The sequence below is a fragment of the Dermochelys coriacea genome, chromosome 8 (genome assembly GCF_009764565.3).
Source record: "Dermochelys coriacea isolate rDerCor1 chromosome 8, rDerCor1.pri.v4, whole genome shotgun sequence".
Taxonomy (NCBI): Eukaryota; Metazoa; Chordata; order Testudines; family Dermochelyidae; genus Dermochelys; species Dermochelys coriacea.
Window position 1 is genome coordinate 52,139,566 of NC_050075.1, and position 13,097 is coordinate 52,152,662.

The following is a 13,097-nucleotide window of genomic DNA, read 5'->3' on the forward strand; positions in this document are numbered from 1 at the left end:
ATGAAAGGGGAAAACATAAGTGGTTTAGATTCAGCTGTAGGATGGCAAAAGCTGAGATACTTCCTCTTGCTAAAAGCAGATGGGGGTGGGGGGCAAAGGTTTTAGTAACTAGCACAGGAGAGCACTTCAGTTACAGAAAAGTTGGGGAAAAAACAGACAAATCCTTGCACTCAGATTGGCTGAAAGGAATTTGCATATTGTAGAGAAACAAACGTGTGATTACGTAACTCACTCACTTCCAGGCACGGTGGTGGTTTGTGCCTAACTACACAGCAACGCTGCAGGCTGGCTGGAACAATCCCATTTCAGTTAAATGTTTCTATTTTTTACATGTTTGCAGAGATGTTAATTTTTAGCTTAGAACCATGCTAGTTGAATAAAAGCACCAGGTATTCGAGTTTATTTGCCAATAAAATATTGCAACTTTTATTTAAAACAAAATGCAAATTGGCAAAACTTGTGGAACAACAGGCAAAACCTTATTTACATCAAGTTTAACACTGTTTGCAGTTCACAGTCAGACAATAGAGTGAGAATTAAATTAGAAAAACAATCAAAAATATATTACAATAACAATTAAACAAAACAATTGACAACACGGGTAGTGTGATTGGTGATTAAGGTGTTTTTAGTTTAATCCAATATTGTTCTCAATGAATTCACTACTGATACAAACTGGGTGCTGAGCTGATCACAATCTTTAACCCCTGTGCAGAACACGCACGTTGGAAGAGTGACCCTTTGGTATAGACATGTAATTTTAGAGAGAGAAATAAATCAGGTGTTCAGTAATCTATAATTTACTACCAATATGGAATAGGCTAAAGATCTTTTTCTATCCTCCAGCTCCACTGCCCATCCATGCAAAAATCCACCTGCATAAAGGTACTGGAAAGCGTGCTGCACACACAGAATTAAGGAGGAGGTTTCTCAGCATGCTCTAGTCCAGCTCCATTTGTGGCAGATTCTGGAAGTGGTGTATTGTACATTTAAAACAAAGTGGTGATTACCAGCTTGTCACTTGCACTTGTGAAAAAATGAAACCCACCACTTGCCAGAGCAGTCATAACCCTAGAGAGAGACAGGGGATATTGTATTGGAGACATCCTGCAGTAGTGCTTTGGTTACACATTGTCTCCTTTTGAGTGACAGCACAAATAGCAGGCAAGGCCTTTTTCCACACACACTGGGCCCAATTTTGAAGCTCTTACTCAGGCAAGCTCCCAAGGGCTTAAACCGGAGGCTGGATAAAACAGTAAGAAGCTCAGGATATGGCCTGTGGCAATTACTGACCCCAGTCACCTTGTAACCCCCATTAGACCGCAGCTTTTTAATCCACTATAGAACTGATGAATATCAACACAAACACTGGTGCTCTATAAAACGAAGCAGTTGTGTCATCATCACATCCTGCTGTGCTATAGTAGGAAGAACTGTCTGTTCCACAGCACAAAATGCTGTCGATATCTAGCATTTTTAAAAAAGGCTGTGGCGACCATCTGGCATAGCTTACATATATATTCAGCCTAGGGGCTTGGAAAGGCAAGGGCTTGTAGAGCTACTGCTGTAGAAAGCTAATGCAATGCTGGGGGTCAGACATGCTGAGAAGGCTGTTACAGTGGGACTACGGGGCCAGTAAGGCTATACGGCTGGTTCCCAAGATGGCTGTCCTGGTGCCAGCACTTTCAATGCTACAAAGGAATGTAGAGAGCAGTGAAATTCTGCATTGACAGGAGGCAGTGCCTTGCCAACTGTGCATCTCCACGTGACCACACAGAAGAAGGAACCAACATTGTACCAAAGTTAAAAACAATCTACAGTTTATCAACAGACACTGGTAAATTGTGCAACAGCCTCAAACTACTCACAAGTGACCAACTGTCAGGTAGCACCCATGCTAGACTACCAGAAATGGTTAGAGTCAACCAAAGTGAAGATTGTGTGTTTGTGTTTTGGGGGGTGGGCAGGTAATCAGTGGCAAATCTGCCCAGCATGCCTGATGCTTCAAATATAAATGTATAATGGCATGAAGTGGGTGGGAAGGGAAGGGGTTAGTTTAATATATTAACTCATTTTGCAGTTGTTACTACAGCAGCAACAGTACTGTGGAAGTATGCCACCTGGGCTAGTGCATCCACTTCCAGCAGCTCTGAACACCGTCAGTGCGCTACACCTCTTTCCCCACAACCACACACAGACTCCCCCCTCCCCCCACCTTTGGGACCACTCAGGCTCAGAATTCTTAGCATTAGGTACCAACTGTGCCCTACTGCTTTTCCCTTGTGATCTCTGGAGGCCAAAATATGCATTAGTGCAGAAAGGGGAGATCTGTATAGCCAACTGGCCATGCAGTCACTCCAGGACTCTGGACAGCACATGGAAACCACCCTAACAAAACAAGAACCTACCATCGATTCTCCTGCCTCTTACAGGCAGGAGCAAGGAACTTTTTTAACTTGCGGACACAAATAGATCAGATTTGCTGATTAGGGAAAATTCTTGACATTCTGCCCTTTCAGCTTCAATCTCTCACACACCCCTTCCTCCAGTGTCTCCTCCCTCCCTCCCCCTATTTTTGAGATGAAACTGTAAACGTGAGAACTCAGTGATCTGAGGTACTTCACAAAAACTCACTCAAGTATCAGTCTTTCCTTTTGAAAGCATCAATACAGGAACAGAGTTTCCCCTCCATGTGTAATTTTTCCTTTACCCAGACCGACAGTAGCTACCTTTGAACCACATCACTGATTTCTTGGACACATGACAATAAGTTATTAAGGACGGGGTTTGTACCGGGCACACTAGCAGCTGTTGAGGACACCTGCAGTTCCTGCAGGCTGAGTTCCAGTTTGCTCACGGCTTCCCGGAAGGCAAATTTGTTGCGTGTTTGTGGGATGCAATCCACATAGCCTGAGCAGTAATCCAACAGCTGGTGCCCCGTATCCACCAGCTGGCTGTTTGGCGTTGGCTCGGCAATGGCACTCGAGAGGAGGTCTGCACACTCCAGCAGCGCCTCTTTGCTGATTTTGTCCGCTGAGATTTTCTCAGCTGCCTGTTTGGTCTTTCTTAATGCCACTTTAGCACCTGCTGTGCCATTGGCCATTTTTGCTGGTGAGGTGGAAGATGATGACAGAGGCACTTGAGGGGGAGGCATCATGGGCCTCCCAGCTTTTCCACCACCATGTGCCACCACTGCCTTTTTACCACCTTCACTTGTTTCCAGTCCATGATGTGCTGCTGTGGTGTTGCTCAACTCTTCTGCTGTGTCTGAGCAAGCGGGTGGCTGCTGCAGGAGCCTCATCACTGGCGGTGGAGGTGGGGCACACTTTGGTTTTACCCGTCTGGGCCGGTCCCTGTCGCTGGAAGATGTGACCTGATGCTCAGATAAGAGCTTAAATTTATTACCCTGAGAGTCTGTGCCAATAAGCTGCACATCTGCTGGAGTATGTTTTAGAGTGGGTGAGATAAGGACTGGCACTTTGTGGTTATGAGTGGTTGGAAGTATTGCTGCAGCCTTTGCTGGAGAAGACCATCCTTGTCTCTCTCCATCTTCTAGGGCCCCTTGCCGTGTACTACTATTTTTTTCTTTGCTTTTAGAGGTTGTTGTTGCCAGACCTGGACAGTCCTTTTCTGCAACAGCTGAATCCCCTGAAGAGGTTCTGACTGGAAGAGCGGTGGCACCTCTTGGCAAGAGTTTGGCTTTCGGTCTCTCTCTGGTCAGAGCAGGGCCTTCATCAAGCCTTTTGGGAAGCAGGTCAGTGGATCTACCTATGCTCTCCTCTGGCTGAGAGGAGGTGGACACTGTCCTTTCCAGCTGGATTTTTGACCTCTGGCAATTTCTAGGAAGAGTCATTGCCATCCTATCCTGCTCTGGAGGCCCCGAAGACATGGAAGATGTAGAGTTTGACCTTGGAAAAGGCTTTGAAGCTTCTTCGCCACCGGTAGGTTTCCCTGCTCGTAAACCCAGTGTCTTTTTAATCAAGCGTGGTGTAAAGAAACCTGTGATGCCTGACCACCCACCACCAGTACTTGTACTCCCACCACTGCTTGTACCACCACTATCATCACTGTAGAAGTTCCTCTGTGCAAAGCCCCCACTGTAGCACTTGGCTGGAGCCAGGCTTGCATCCTGCTGGGTGGGAGTAAAAGAAAATCCATCAACATGCTGCAAGGAAGCAACAGATGAAAAGTTACCCGTGAGCTCATATTTCTTGTGGGGCTGATTCTCCATTTCACGGAAGGAACTGCTACGCTTTGGAGGTGTGGGGGCATTCCTCTTCTTCATAAAGGAGCTGAAAAAGCCACCCTTTCTGTCCCTGGTGAAAGTGGTCTCTTTGGCATCTTCCAAGAGGCCGCTGGGGGACTTGTCTCTTTGCTTGCGAGGCAGTGCTGGAGATCCACTTGTTGGCTGTGTGCTTCTGATAAACCCTAGAGAGAAGAAACAGATGTGAATAAAGAACTGATGAAAACTCTGACTCACTCTGCAAGTTGGAATGGGTTGAACAGGCCTGGAACATTTAGATGTTCCAAATCTACAGTGCTCTCTTCTGAAAAAAATATAATTTTGTGCACATCTGGTGTTCTTTAGCAAATGATTTCACACACAAAAATAAGTCGAGAAATTCACTTGAGCAGATTCATCAATTTTCTCCTAGATATTCTGTTATCTTCTACTTTCTTGCTATTTCTTTTCCTTTCCCTGTCCCTATTCTCTCTTCCTTCCTTAACTGCTTAAAATGTTTTTTTATTTTACTGTTTGATACAAGACTTCACATATAAAACTGACAAAAAACACAGCAAGAGATTTTTCTTTCATACATCAATAAAAGTGAAATTAAAAGGAAAAAAAAGTTGAATTTACCAAATTAAAACAGACTACAGCCAGTCCCCATGCCATAGCTAATTAAATACCCTAGCATGTCATGACAGTGACCACCAAGCTTTGAGTCAGGCAGAGGTCACAAGTGAAATAAAGCCAGAGGAATTCTATAGCTAGTTCCTAGGCATATGTCCTCACCACAAAGGCTGCTTCACAACATGAAACAATTATTGAACTCTGTTTTTGAGTCCTAGAATGAGGCGGGAAAGCTTGCACAGCACCTGCCCAAACCAGACCTGCTTTTAATTGGTGCAAGAAATCCCTTAATTTGCTTAGCATTAAAACAAGTGATTTCTGCACACATACCATGACAAAAAGCCCAAAACTTGTTTTGTACCATTTCATATTTTGAAGAAAAGAGCCATGCTGCTTTTCTCCAGATTGGAATCCTCCCGTCTCTCAGCACCTTCAGCTTTCCCAAGAAATCAAGTGTTCCCTCAACCTGATCACTCCACTTCACTACTCCAGGAACAGTAACACAGCCAAGATTTACAGGCCCTGTACATGCTCACGGCTGTATTACTTTTTCCTTTCCTGCCTTAACTTGACAGTGCACAGCAAGTTTAGGGTAAAAACTAATACCACCACCATACCCAGCTGAGTATAATTTGATGAGTTATTAAATCTACAAAACATTCTGGTAAAATACACAGGACAGATGCTCAGCTGGTATAAACTATCCATAGTTCCTTTGACTTTAATAGAGCTATAACAATTTACACCAGCTGAGGATCTGCCCCACAGTGTTCTGGTCACATTGATGCTTTCCTTGTGCCCATACCTGGTGCTGAGCTGGAAGCCGAATGCTCCACAGTATCTTGTGTTCCTTCAATATTCTCCTTGTTCTCTGCCTGTTTCTTCAGAGTCCTAGTCTTGGAGGGAAGCATGGGTAACCGGGGCAAGTAGGGAACTATGGATGAGGAGGAGGCTGTTCTTCCAAGCTCCTCTGCCACCTCTGTAAGAAAAGCCAGGAGAATAGTTGGAACAAAGAACAGCAGAAGAAAGAGCGAGAGTCTGCATCTTTACAACAGGCACTGGACTGGGGAGAAGAGCAACGGATTAAGCCTGTGAACGTAATTTTGCTCTACTTAGTCCAAATATGCAGAGGATTCGTTATTTCCTGATGGTCTCATGGTAACTCGTTTACATCTTTAAAGTCAGCAACAACCAAAAAAAAAAAAAAAAAAAAGTTCACATTCTAAACTTTCATGGCCCAAATGCTAACCCAGGAGTTCTAAAAAAAGTGACCACCTCTACCTTTAATAGGGAGAAGCAGCCCACAAAGACTAGTGGGGTCCCACAATGCAGGGTTCCCTCTTGACCTAGGAGGAAGCTGCAAGGCTCAAGGTGAGGACACTGCAACTTTGCAGGCTGCAACCCCATATTAAAATAATATTTATTTTCCCCAATGTATACATGTCAGGTGGGTCCCTAAAGCTCCTGGCAACTTGCCAGGCTGCCTCTTGTCTGGGAAAAGTTTGATTGCCCTTATTTTAAACCATCACTGGGGAATTTTAGACAGTATTTTTTCTGTGGTAGGGAAGTAAATGAATCAACTTTCTTTAAATTTTGTTTCAAAGCTGGTTAGGAGGTGCTGAGGTACTCCCCTCTTCTGTCTAATACTGTGTACTATGTTTCAGACTACAGGCTTTTCTATACTACAGGTTATGTCAGTATAAGTTTTATGTTGCTCAGGGGTGTGAATAAACCACCCCCCTGAGCGACGTAAGGTACACCGACTTAAGCGCCGTGTGGACAGCACTATGTTGGCAGGAGAGCTTCTCCCACTGTCTCTGCTGCTGCCGATTGTTGGGGTGGATTAATTAAGTTGGTGGGAGAGCTCTCTCCCATTGGCATAGATCGGACAGCAGCTTCACCAGATCCACTACAACCCCGCAGCCGCATTGGTGATGCTGCACTGCTGTATCACTTCTAGTGTAGAATAGCACTAAATATTTATTTTCTAGCTATGTCCATGAGGTTGTTGCATCATTTGTTGCTGGCAATGGCACACTAGGAGAATCGGACTTCAGAGATTAAAGCAGTGATACTACTTTGTGAAAACAATTTATATTTGTAATCATGCAATTTCTGGAGTCACAAATATAAACCCTTCCTATTTTATACCCACCCACCCACCTTCCTCCCTTGTCCTCTGAATGATAGTCAAACTTGGGTCTGCCATAGAAGCAAGAGTTTATTCTTTCTAAAAATCTCTCCTCTTTGTACCTGAATGAATTACTTCAGTTTCCCCTGAACTGAAATACTTCAAGTGTATCCATTGCAATGAATATGAACACACGTTTGCACGTGTCGAGAAGAACCTATCAAATGCAGTCAAATGGCCTCAGTATTCTAGCAAGGTGAGCACCAGTAGGCCTGTAATCAGCCTGCCTCAGTGAGACAGTGCCTTGGAGGTGAAACTCCACTCTCAATATTTCGAATACAGTAGCAAGGGTACTTGCCTTCAGAGATACTAGAGTCATGGAACATTGTTTCAAAGGCTTGATGAGTCTCAGCAAAGGATGGTCGGTCTGGGGGATTCCACTTCCAGCCTGCAGCATGAGAAAGCAAGGAAGTTCTCAGTGTATGAAGCAGAAATAGTGGACAATCTAGTATTCTCACTAAGGAAGGTAGAAAAGCCAATAACCTACTACCTGACGGACTACAATATCCTACTGATACACTGGCTGTGGAACAGGTCCCAGGATATGCAAGATATAGCATTGATGTGGTGTTGATGGGTCAGGAATTATGTCATTGGATTTAAGCCAAGCACCATGTCACCAACATCAGCTTTTCCATTTATTTATTTTTAATTCAAAGTGAGTTTTTTCTTGTTTGCTCCCTCGGCCCTGGAGACTGAATTCTTATCTAACCACAGAAGTAGTATATATAGCACCAGCAGTAAACCACCGATTTTTTTTTTAACTGTGCTATGGGGCCTGTGATGGGGTATACAAACCCCACACTGGACAACAGTGCATTAAGGAGCTGCTCTGGGCTCAGCCAGACCTGGTCCACCACACCTGCAAGACATGCACAGGCTTGAGGAGGGAGTTAAAAGGGAAGCAGAACAGCTCACTTGTGGGTAGGCCAGGGAAGAGAACGGACCTCCAACTCTCTGCTCCTGAGAAAATGGCCATGGGAAGGCAGGATCTTTCCTGACAACAACTGCGTGAAGGTCCCTCCCTCAGGAAAGGGAGGGCCTGATTCTGATATGCCCTGAGAGGGAGGCGTTCCCCTCTCTCTTGTGCTAACTCTGTTTATATTCATTTCCCTTGCTTTTTGTTTATGGACTATCCCGGAGGGCCAAGTCACAGGAAGAGGCATGTCACTGGAGAAGTGGAGCAGCCAGCGGATGCAGACCCCAGGGAAGAGAGAATGCTGCAATGCCATGCCCAGCCACAAGGAGGCAACAAGAGAGGAGCTGACCCCTTCACAGGGTTAGGATAATTCAGTCTTCAGGGGCTATGCAGTCCTTGGCCTCTGCTGACATTTCCAAAGGTAATGGTGATTTTCTGAAGTGGATACATGCTCCCTCAGGCACTGGCTTGAGATCATCACACTCATTTCACATAGATCAAATACACCCATCAGATAGTGAATGTTTTTAAAAACACTACCACCATCAGCTCAATTTGAAGTGGCAAGCTAGAAGCGAAAGACTCCATAGCCTATTATAGATTTCCTCCACCTCCCCAGACTCTATTTTGCCTCCAAGTTGAAAGTGAAAGGAAATACTCACATGCCCTCATCAGTTCATAAACCTTTGGAGGGCACCCCTCTGGTTGTTCCATCCGATATCCCTTCTCCAGCAGATCGTACACCTGTGAGAGGTCAATACCTGGGTATGGTGACATCCCATAGGTGGCAATTTCCCATAATAGCACCCCAAAGGCTGCAAAAAGAGGAAAAATAGGTCATATTATAAATCTATCCCTTCTCTTCCATTGAATGTGCCACTGTTTGTACTGCAACATAAAGCAATCTCTCCTTTGAAGGCATTTTCAAGCCAGCCCATGGAGGAAGGCAGAGGGGAAGATTTACATGCTAAAAGTATTGCTGAGTTTTGATGTGGTGACCTAGCCTAGTATCAGAACACATCCTCCTCATCCCTCTGACAGCAGTCTAAGGAAGGAAAGGTGCCTACTACCTGGGCTGGCATAGGAGAGGGCTTAGACCATTGTGAGTTCTTTCCTTCTTACCCCACACATCTGATTTAATTGAGAAGGTGTTATAGGCCAGGCTCTCAGGTGCTGTCCACTTGATAGGAAACTTGGCTCCAGCATGAGCTGTGTAGGTATCTCCAGTCATCAATCGACTTAAGCCGAAGTCAGCCACCTTTACCACATGGTTTTCTCCTACCAAGCAGTTTCGAGCTGCTAGGTCCCTGTGCGAGTGAGAAGAGATGCAGTGACAAGAATGCTGTGGTGTGAACGTCCTGAACTCTTCATCCCAATACATGTGGTACGAGCATTAAATTAATTGGTTTTTGCACACCAATTTCTGGGCCACATGCACAATTTATTTTTAAATTAGAATTCTACATTTCGCAGTTGGTCTACAATGTATTAATTATATCATACAGCACTATGACAGAGTAGTCTGCCATCAAGAGTAGTAGCACTTAGTGGCCAGCTGCCCACTCCACTACCTGACCTTTTAAGGATTCGGGAGGGTCCAGCAGATACATATAGAAACATAAGGGTCATGGGAATGAACGTGCTTGTGGAAGAAATCTGGACACTGTACCTACAAGGGCTTGAAACCTTGCAGAGAAGGTGAGGCGAGGCTTCCCATTCTCCCATCCAACTGGGAAGGATTTTGGAGAAGGAACAATCTAAAAGCTGCCTCCTCTCTGCCAGCAGAAAGGCACTGATGGGAGAAGGCTGGTTTCCTGGTCCCTCCAGCGTGGAAGGCTAATTAGGAAGGCACACAGCTGAAGGGAATTGGCAAAAGCCTTGCAGCTGATTTAAGTCACAACCCCTACTCCAAGAAAAGTGCTGGGGGGGGGGAGGGAAGAGATGACTCCTGCTTAAAGGAGGGTAATAGTGATTAATCTAAAGCTAGGAGATAACCCTAGCTACAGAGCAAGGGCTGAGAGGGAGATCCTTCTTCAAGGAAGGTAGTATTGACTAACCTGAGTCAAAGAGACCTGAGGCATTATCCTAGCTCTGGAGACAGGGCTGAGAAGGAAAATCCTGCTCGGAGGAGGAAAAGACTGACTAGTTCCAGGCAAGAGATAAAGGAGTTACTTGTCACAGCCTAGCTGCTGTGAGAGGAGCTGGGAGCAGCTTCAAGAAATACCACTGTTGCTGCCAAAGAAGAAGTGATAAAGAACCACTATTCCGTACTGAATAAGCCTCAACTGGAATATTGTGTCCAGTTCTGGGTGCCACATTTCAGGAAAGATGTGGACAAATTGGAATAAGTCCCGAGAAGAGCAACAAAAATGATTAAAGGTCTAGAAAACATGACCCCTGAGGGAAGATGGAAAAAATTGGGTTCGTTTAATCTGGAGAAGAGAAGACTGACGGGGGACAAACAGTTTTCAAGTACATAAAAGATTGTTAGGAGGAGGAGGAAGAAAAATTGTTCTAGTTAACCTCTGAGGATAGGACAAGAAGCAGCAATGGGCTTAAATTGCAGCAAGGAAGGTTTAGGTTGGACATTAGGAAAAACTTCCTGTCAGGGTGGTTAAGCACTGGAATAAATTGCCTAGGGAGGTTGTGAAATCTCCATCATTGGAGATTTTTAAGAGAAGGTTAGACAAACACCTGTCAGGAATGGTCTAGATAATACTTAGTCCTGCCTTGAGTGTATGGGACTGGACTAGAAGACGTCAAGGTCCCTTTCAGTCCTATGATTCCAGGCGGTGAGAGTAGAATCCAGAGACTTGAGAGAAAATTTTGACAAGCTGGGAAAAAGGTAGGAGCAGTCCTGGGAAAACGTCGGAGGGATTGAAGGAACTGTCCTTGGCCACAACCCAGAGAAGAGGGTGGTCCTAGGTTCCCCATCTCTTTCCCAGAACTAGAGGGAAGGCATGGGAATCAGGAGAAGAGGCCAAGTATCATAGCTCCTAGAGCAAGGTTGAGGACTGGGCTCAAAAGCCACTAGACTTGGGGGTTTCCTCTTTGGGACTTTTCTGTTAACCCTGGAGGGCTAGGTCCCATACAGTCACAGACTGTTGTGGCACCAGAATGACTACAGGGGGTGCAAAGGTGAAAGACACCTGCGACACTGCACCCAGATATGGGAAGGTGCTCTGGAGGCGAGAGGTACGATAACAAGCACTCAAAAGCGTGCAAGGCACAATGTACAATACAGGCCATGGACCCTGTCTCAGAGAGCTTTCAATATAATTTATGAAGGGATGAACTAAAGAGGTAATCAAACAATAGGGAGGTTGTAGGGATGAAGGCAAAGGACAGGGTAAAAGTAATAGTACTAGGTGCTTACTCAAAGGCCTGGGCACAGAAGCAAATTATTATTTAATTAAAAACAAGTGTGCAATATATATGCACTTCTTACCATGAAGGATGAGCCCTGAGACTGATGCTGAAAGGGCCTCTAGTATCAATTATTTGCTCTCATCCACACCAGGATGAGTGGAAGCAAATTTATTTTTGCTTAACCCTTCTGCTGAGCTGTCATTATGCCCCTACATTTAAAAAAGGATAGAGTATTTTTAAGTGAATTTAGCAACTGAGAGGTGTGAAACTGATCAGCCCGAAGGAGGAAGGTCTCTCTCCACAGAACAGGAAAAGAGAATGTAAGCTTCCAACTAAAGGGACCACCACTAGGAATAAGACAAGATAGTTCAGTGTCCACGATTCATTCTTTGCTGGGCCTCTGTTAAGACTGCCAACAACAATGGCTATTGTGATGATGAATACATGCCCACTGGGAATGGGATGAAATCAGCTCATGACACACAGGCCCTTTCATTACTGAACTAGAATAGATTTGAACAGGTGACTTTGGCTCCCCATTTCCTTCAAAGAGCTTGTAGGTGACCTCTCTTGAAATCCCACTTCCAGGCCCACAAAACTGCAGAAAGTATCATTCTTAACGATAGGGCAACGTCCCATTCCCTTTTACCGCCATGTGGGTTTGCGACACAGCATGGTGGCATGTCACCCACCTGTGGATGAAATTCTTCTTCTCCAAGTACTCCATAGCAGAGGAGATCTGAGTGGCCATGTAGAGTAGAACGACAGCGCTCACCTCCTCCCGGTTGCATTCTCGTAGATAGTCCAGCAGGTTCCCGTATGGCATATATTCCGTCACGATGTAAAAGGGTGGCTCCAGAGTGCATACTCCTGACCGTGAAAGAGACAAATTCAACATTTAAGTAATTCTCTCAGCCCTAGCTTACCAGAACTCTTGAAGGATCTGAAATCCATTTACAGCATTTTCTGCCAGAGTAATGTACTCCTATCCCATTTGTTGTACTCAAAGTTGAATTTGTTTTATTTTCCAGGAAGAACTTCAGTGTGGCCTAGCACAAACCAAGATACATGAGGCAAAATGCACATTCAGTGCCACTCTACATCTGGGGTAATTAGCACCAAAGTTCTAATAATCCAATGGAATATGCATACGAGAGCAGTCGCAGAGAGGAAGAAGAGATGTTTTGAACCCCAAGAATTTGATCTTTTTCCCTCACCCTCAAACTCACGAGAGCCAATTAGAATTCCTACAAGAGCCAGTCATTACCAGGTAAGAATCAAATGGGTGGGTCTACAAGTTGGAATGTATGTGAAACACTCCCATGTATGACAGCTTGGTAAACTATCAATACAATGCAGCCTGCTTGTAGATCAGGACTCATTCACACACATTCCTTTGACAACTTGCACATTTATTGCAGCTGCGTGCAAAGAAAGTATCGGTGGTAGAGGGAAACATGATATTAGTGTCAATTCTTTAAATAGGTCTTACCCCCTTTGTAGCTCCCTTTTATGGCTAATCATTCCGGCTCTCTCACACTGACAACAGCATACTCCCACATGATGTATCAGAAGAGGTACTCCAAAAGCACTGATGTGTAACTTGAACACAAGTCTCTTTACATTGTACTCTCCTCCGGCTACCAGACAGGGCTGGACAGAGGCATCTTCTGTGTCTACTTGATAATGGGTGCAGAGTGATTGAGATTACTGGAGTTCTTCACATTCCCAGCATTATTTCCTTTCGCCCTACTCTTAGCTTA

The 13,097-nt window shown here is 44.8% G+C and overlaps 2 protein-coding genes across 4 annotated transcripts in view; one reads left to right on the forward strand and one right to left on the reverse strand.

Annotated features, from left to right (window-relative positions):
* Nucleotides 1–13,097, forward strand: part of TOR3A (torsin family 3 member A) — a 33,882-nt gene that overhangs the window by 9,908 nt on the left and 10,877 nt on the right. The window contains exon 6 of the transcript XR_006273925.1: nucleotides 12,366–12,604. The gene's annotated coding sequence lies outside the window, so the exon portion shown is untranslated. The remainder of the gene's footprint in view (nucleotides 1–12,365; nucleotides 12,605–13,097) is intronic.
* ABL2 (ABL proto-oncogene 2, non-receptor tyrosine kinase) overlaps nucleotides 393–13,097 on the reverse strand; it is a 68,583-nt gene continuing 55,878 nt past the window's right edge. For all 3 annotated transcript variants that reach the window (XM_038412036.2, XM_038412038.2, XM_038412037.2), the window contains exons 6-11: nucleotides 12,027–12,204; nucleotides 9,088–9,272; nucleotides 8,628–8,780; nucleotides 7,345–7,434; nucleotides 5,661–5,834; nucleotides 393–4,428 (exon numbers count right to left, since the gene is read on the reverse strand). In XM_038412036.2, coding sequence (XP_038267964.1) covers nucleotides 2,726–4,428; nucleotides 5,661–5,834; nucleotides 7,345–7,434; nucleotides 8,628–8,780; nucleotides 9,088–9,272; nucleotides 12,027–12,204 — 2,483 coding nt within the window. In that variant the 3' untranslated portion in view covers nucleotides 393–2,725. The remainder of the gene's footprint in view (nucleotides 4,429–5,660; nucleotides 5,835–7,344; nucleotides 7,435–8,627; nucleotides 8,781–9,087; nucleotides 9,273–12,026; nucleotides 12,205–13,097) is intronic.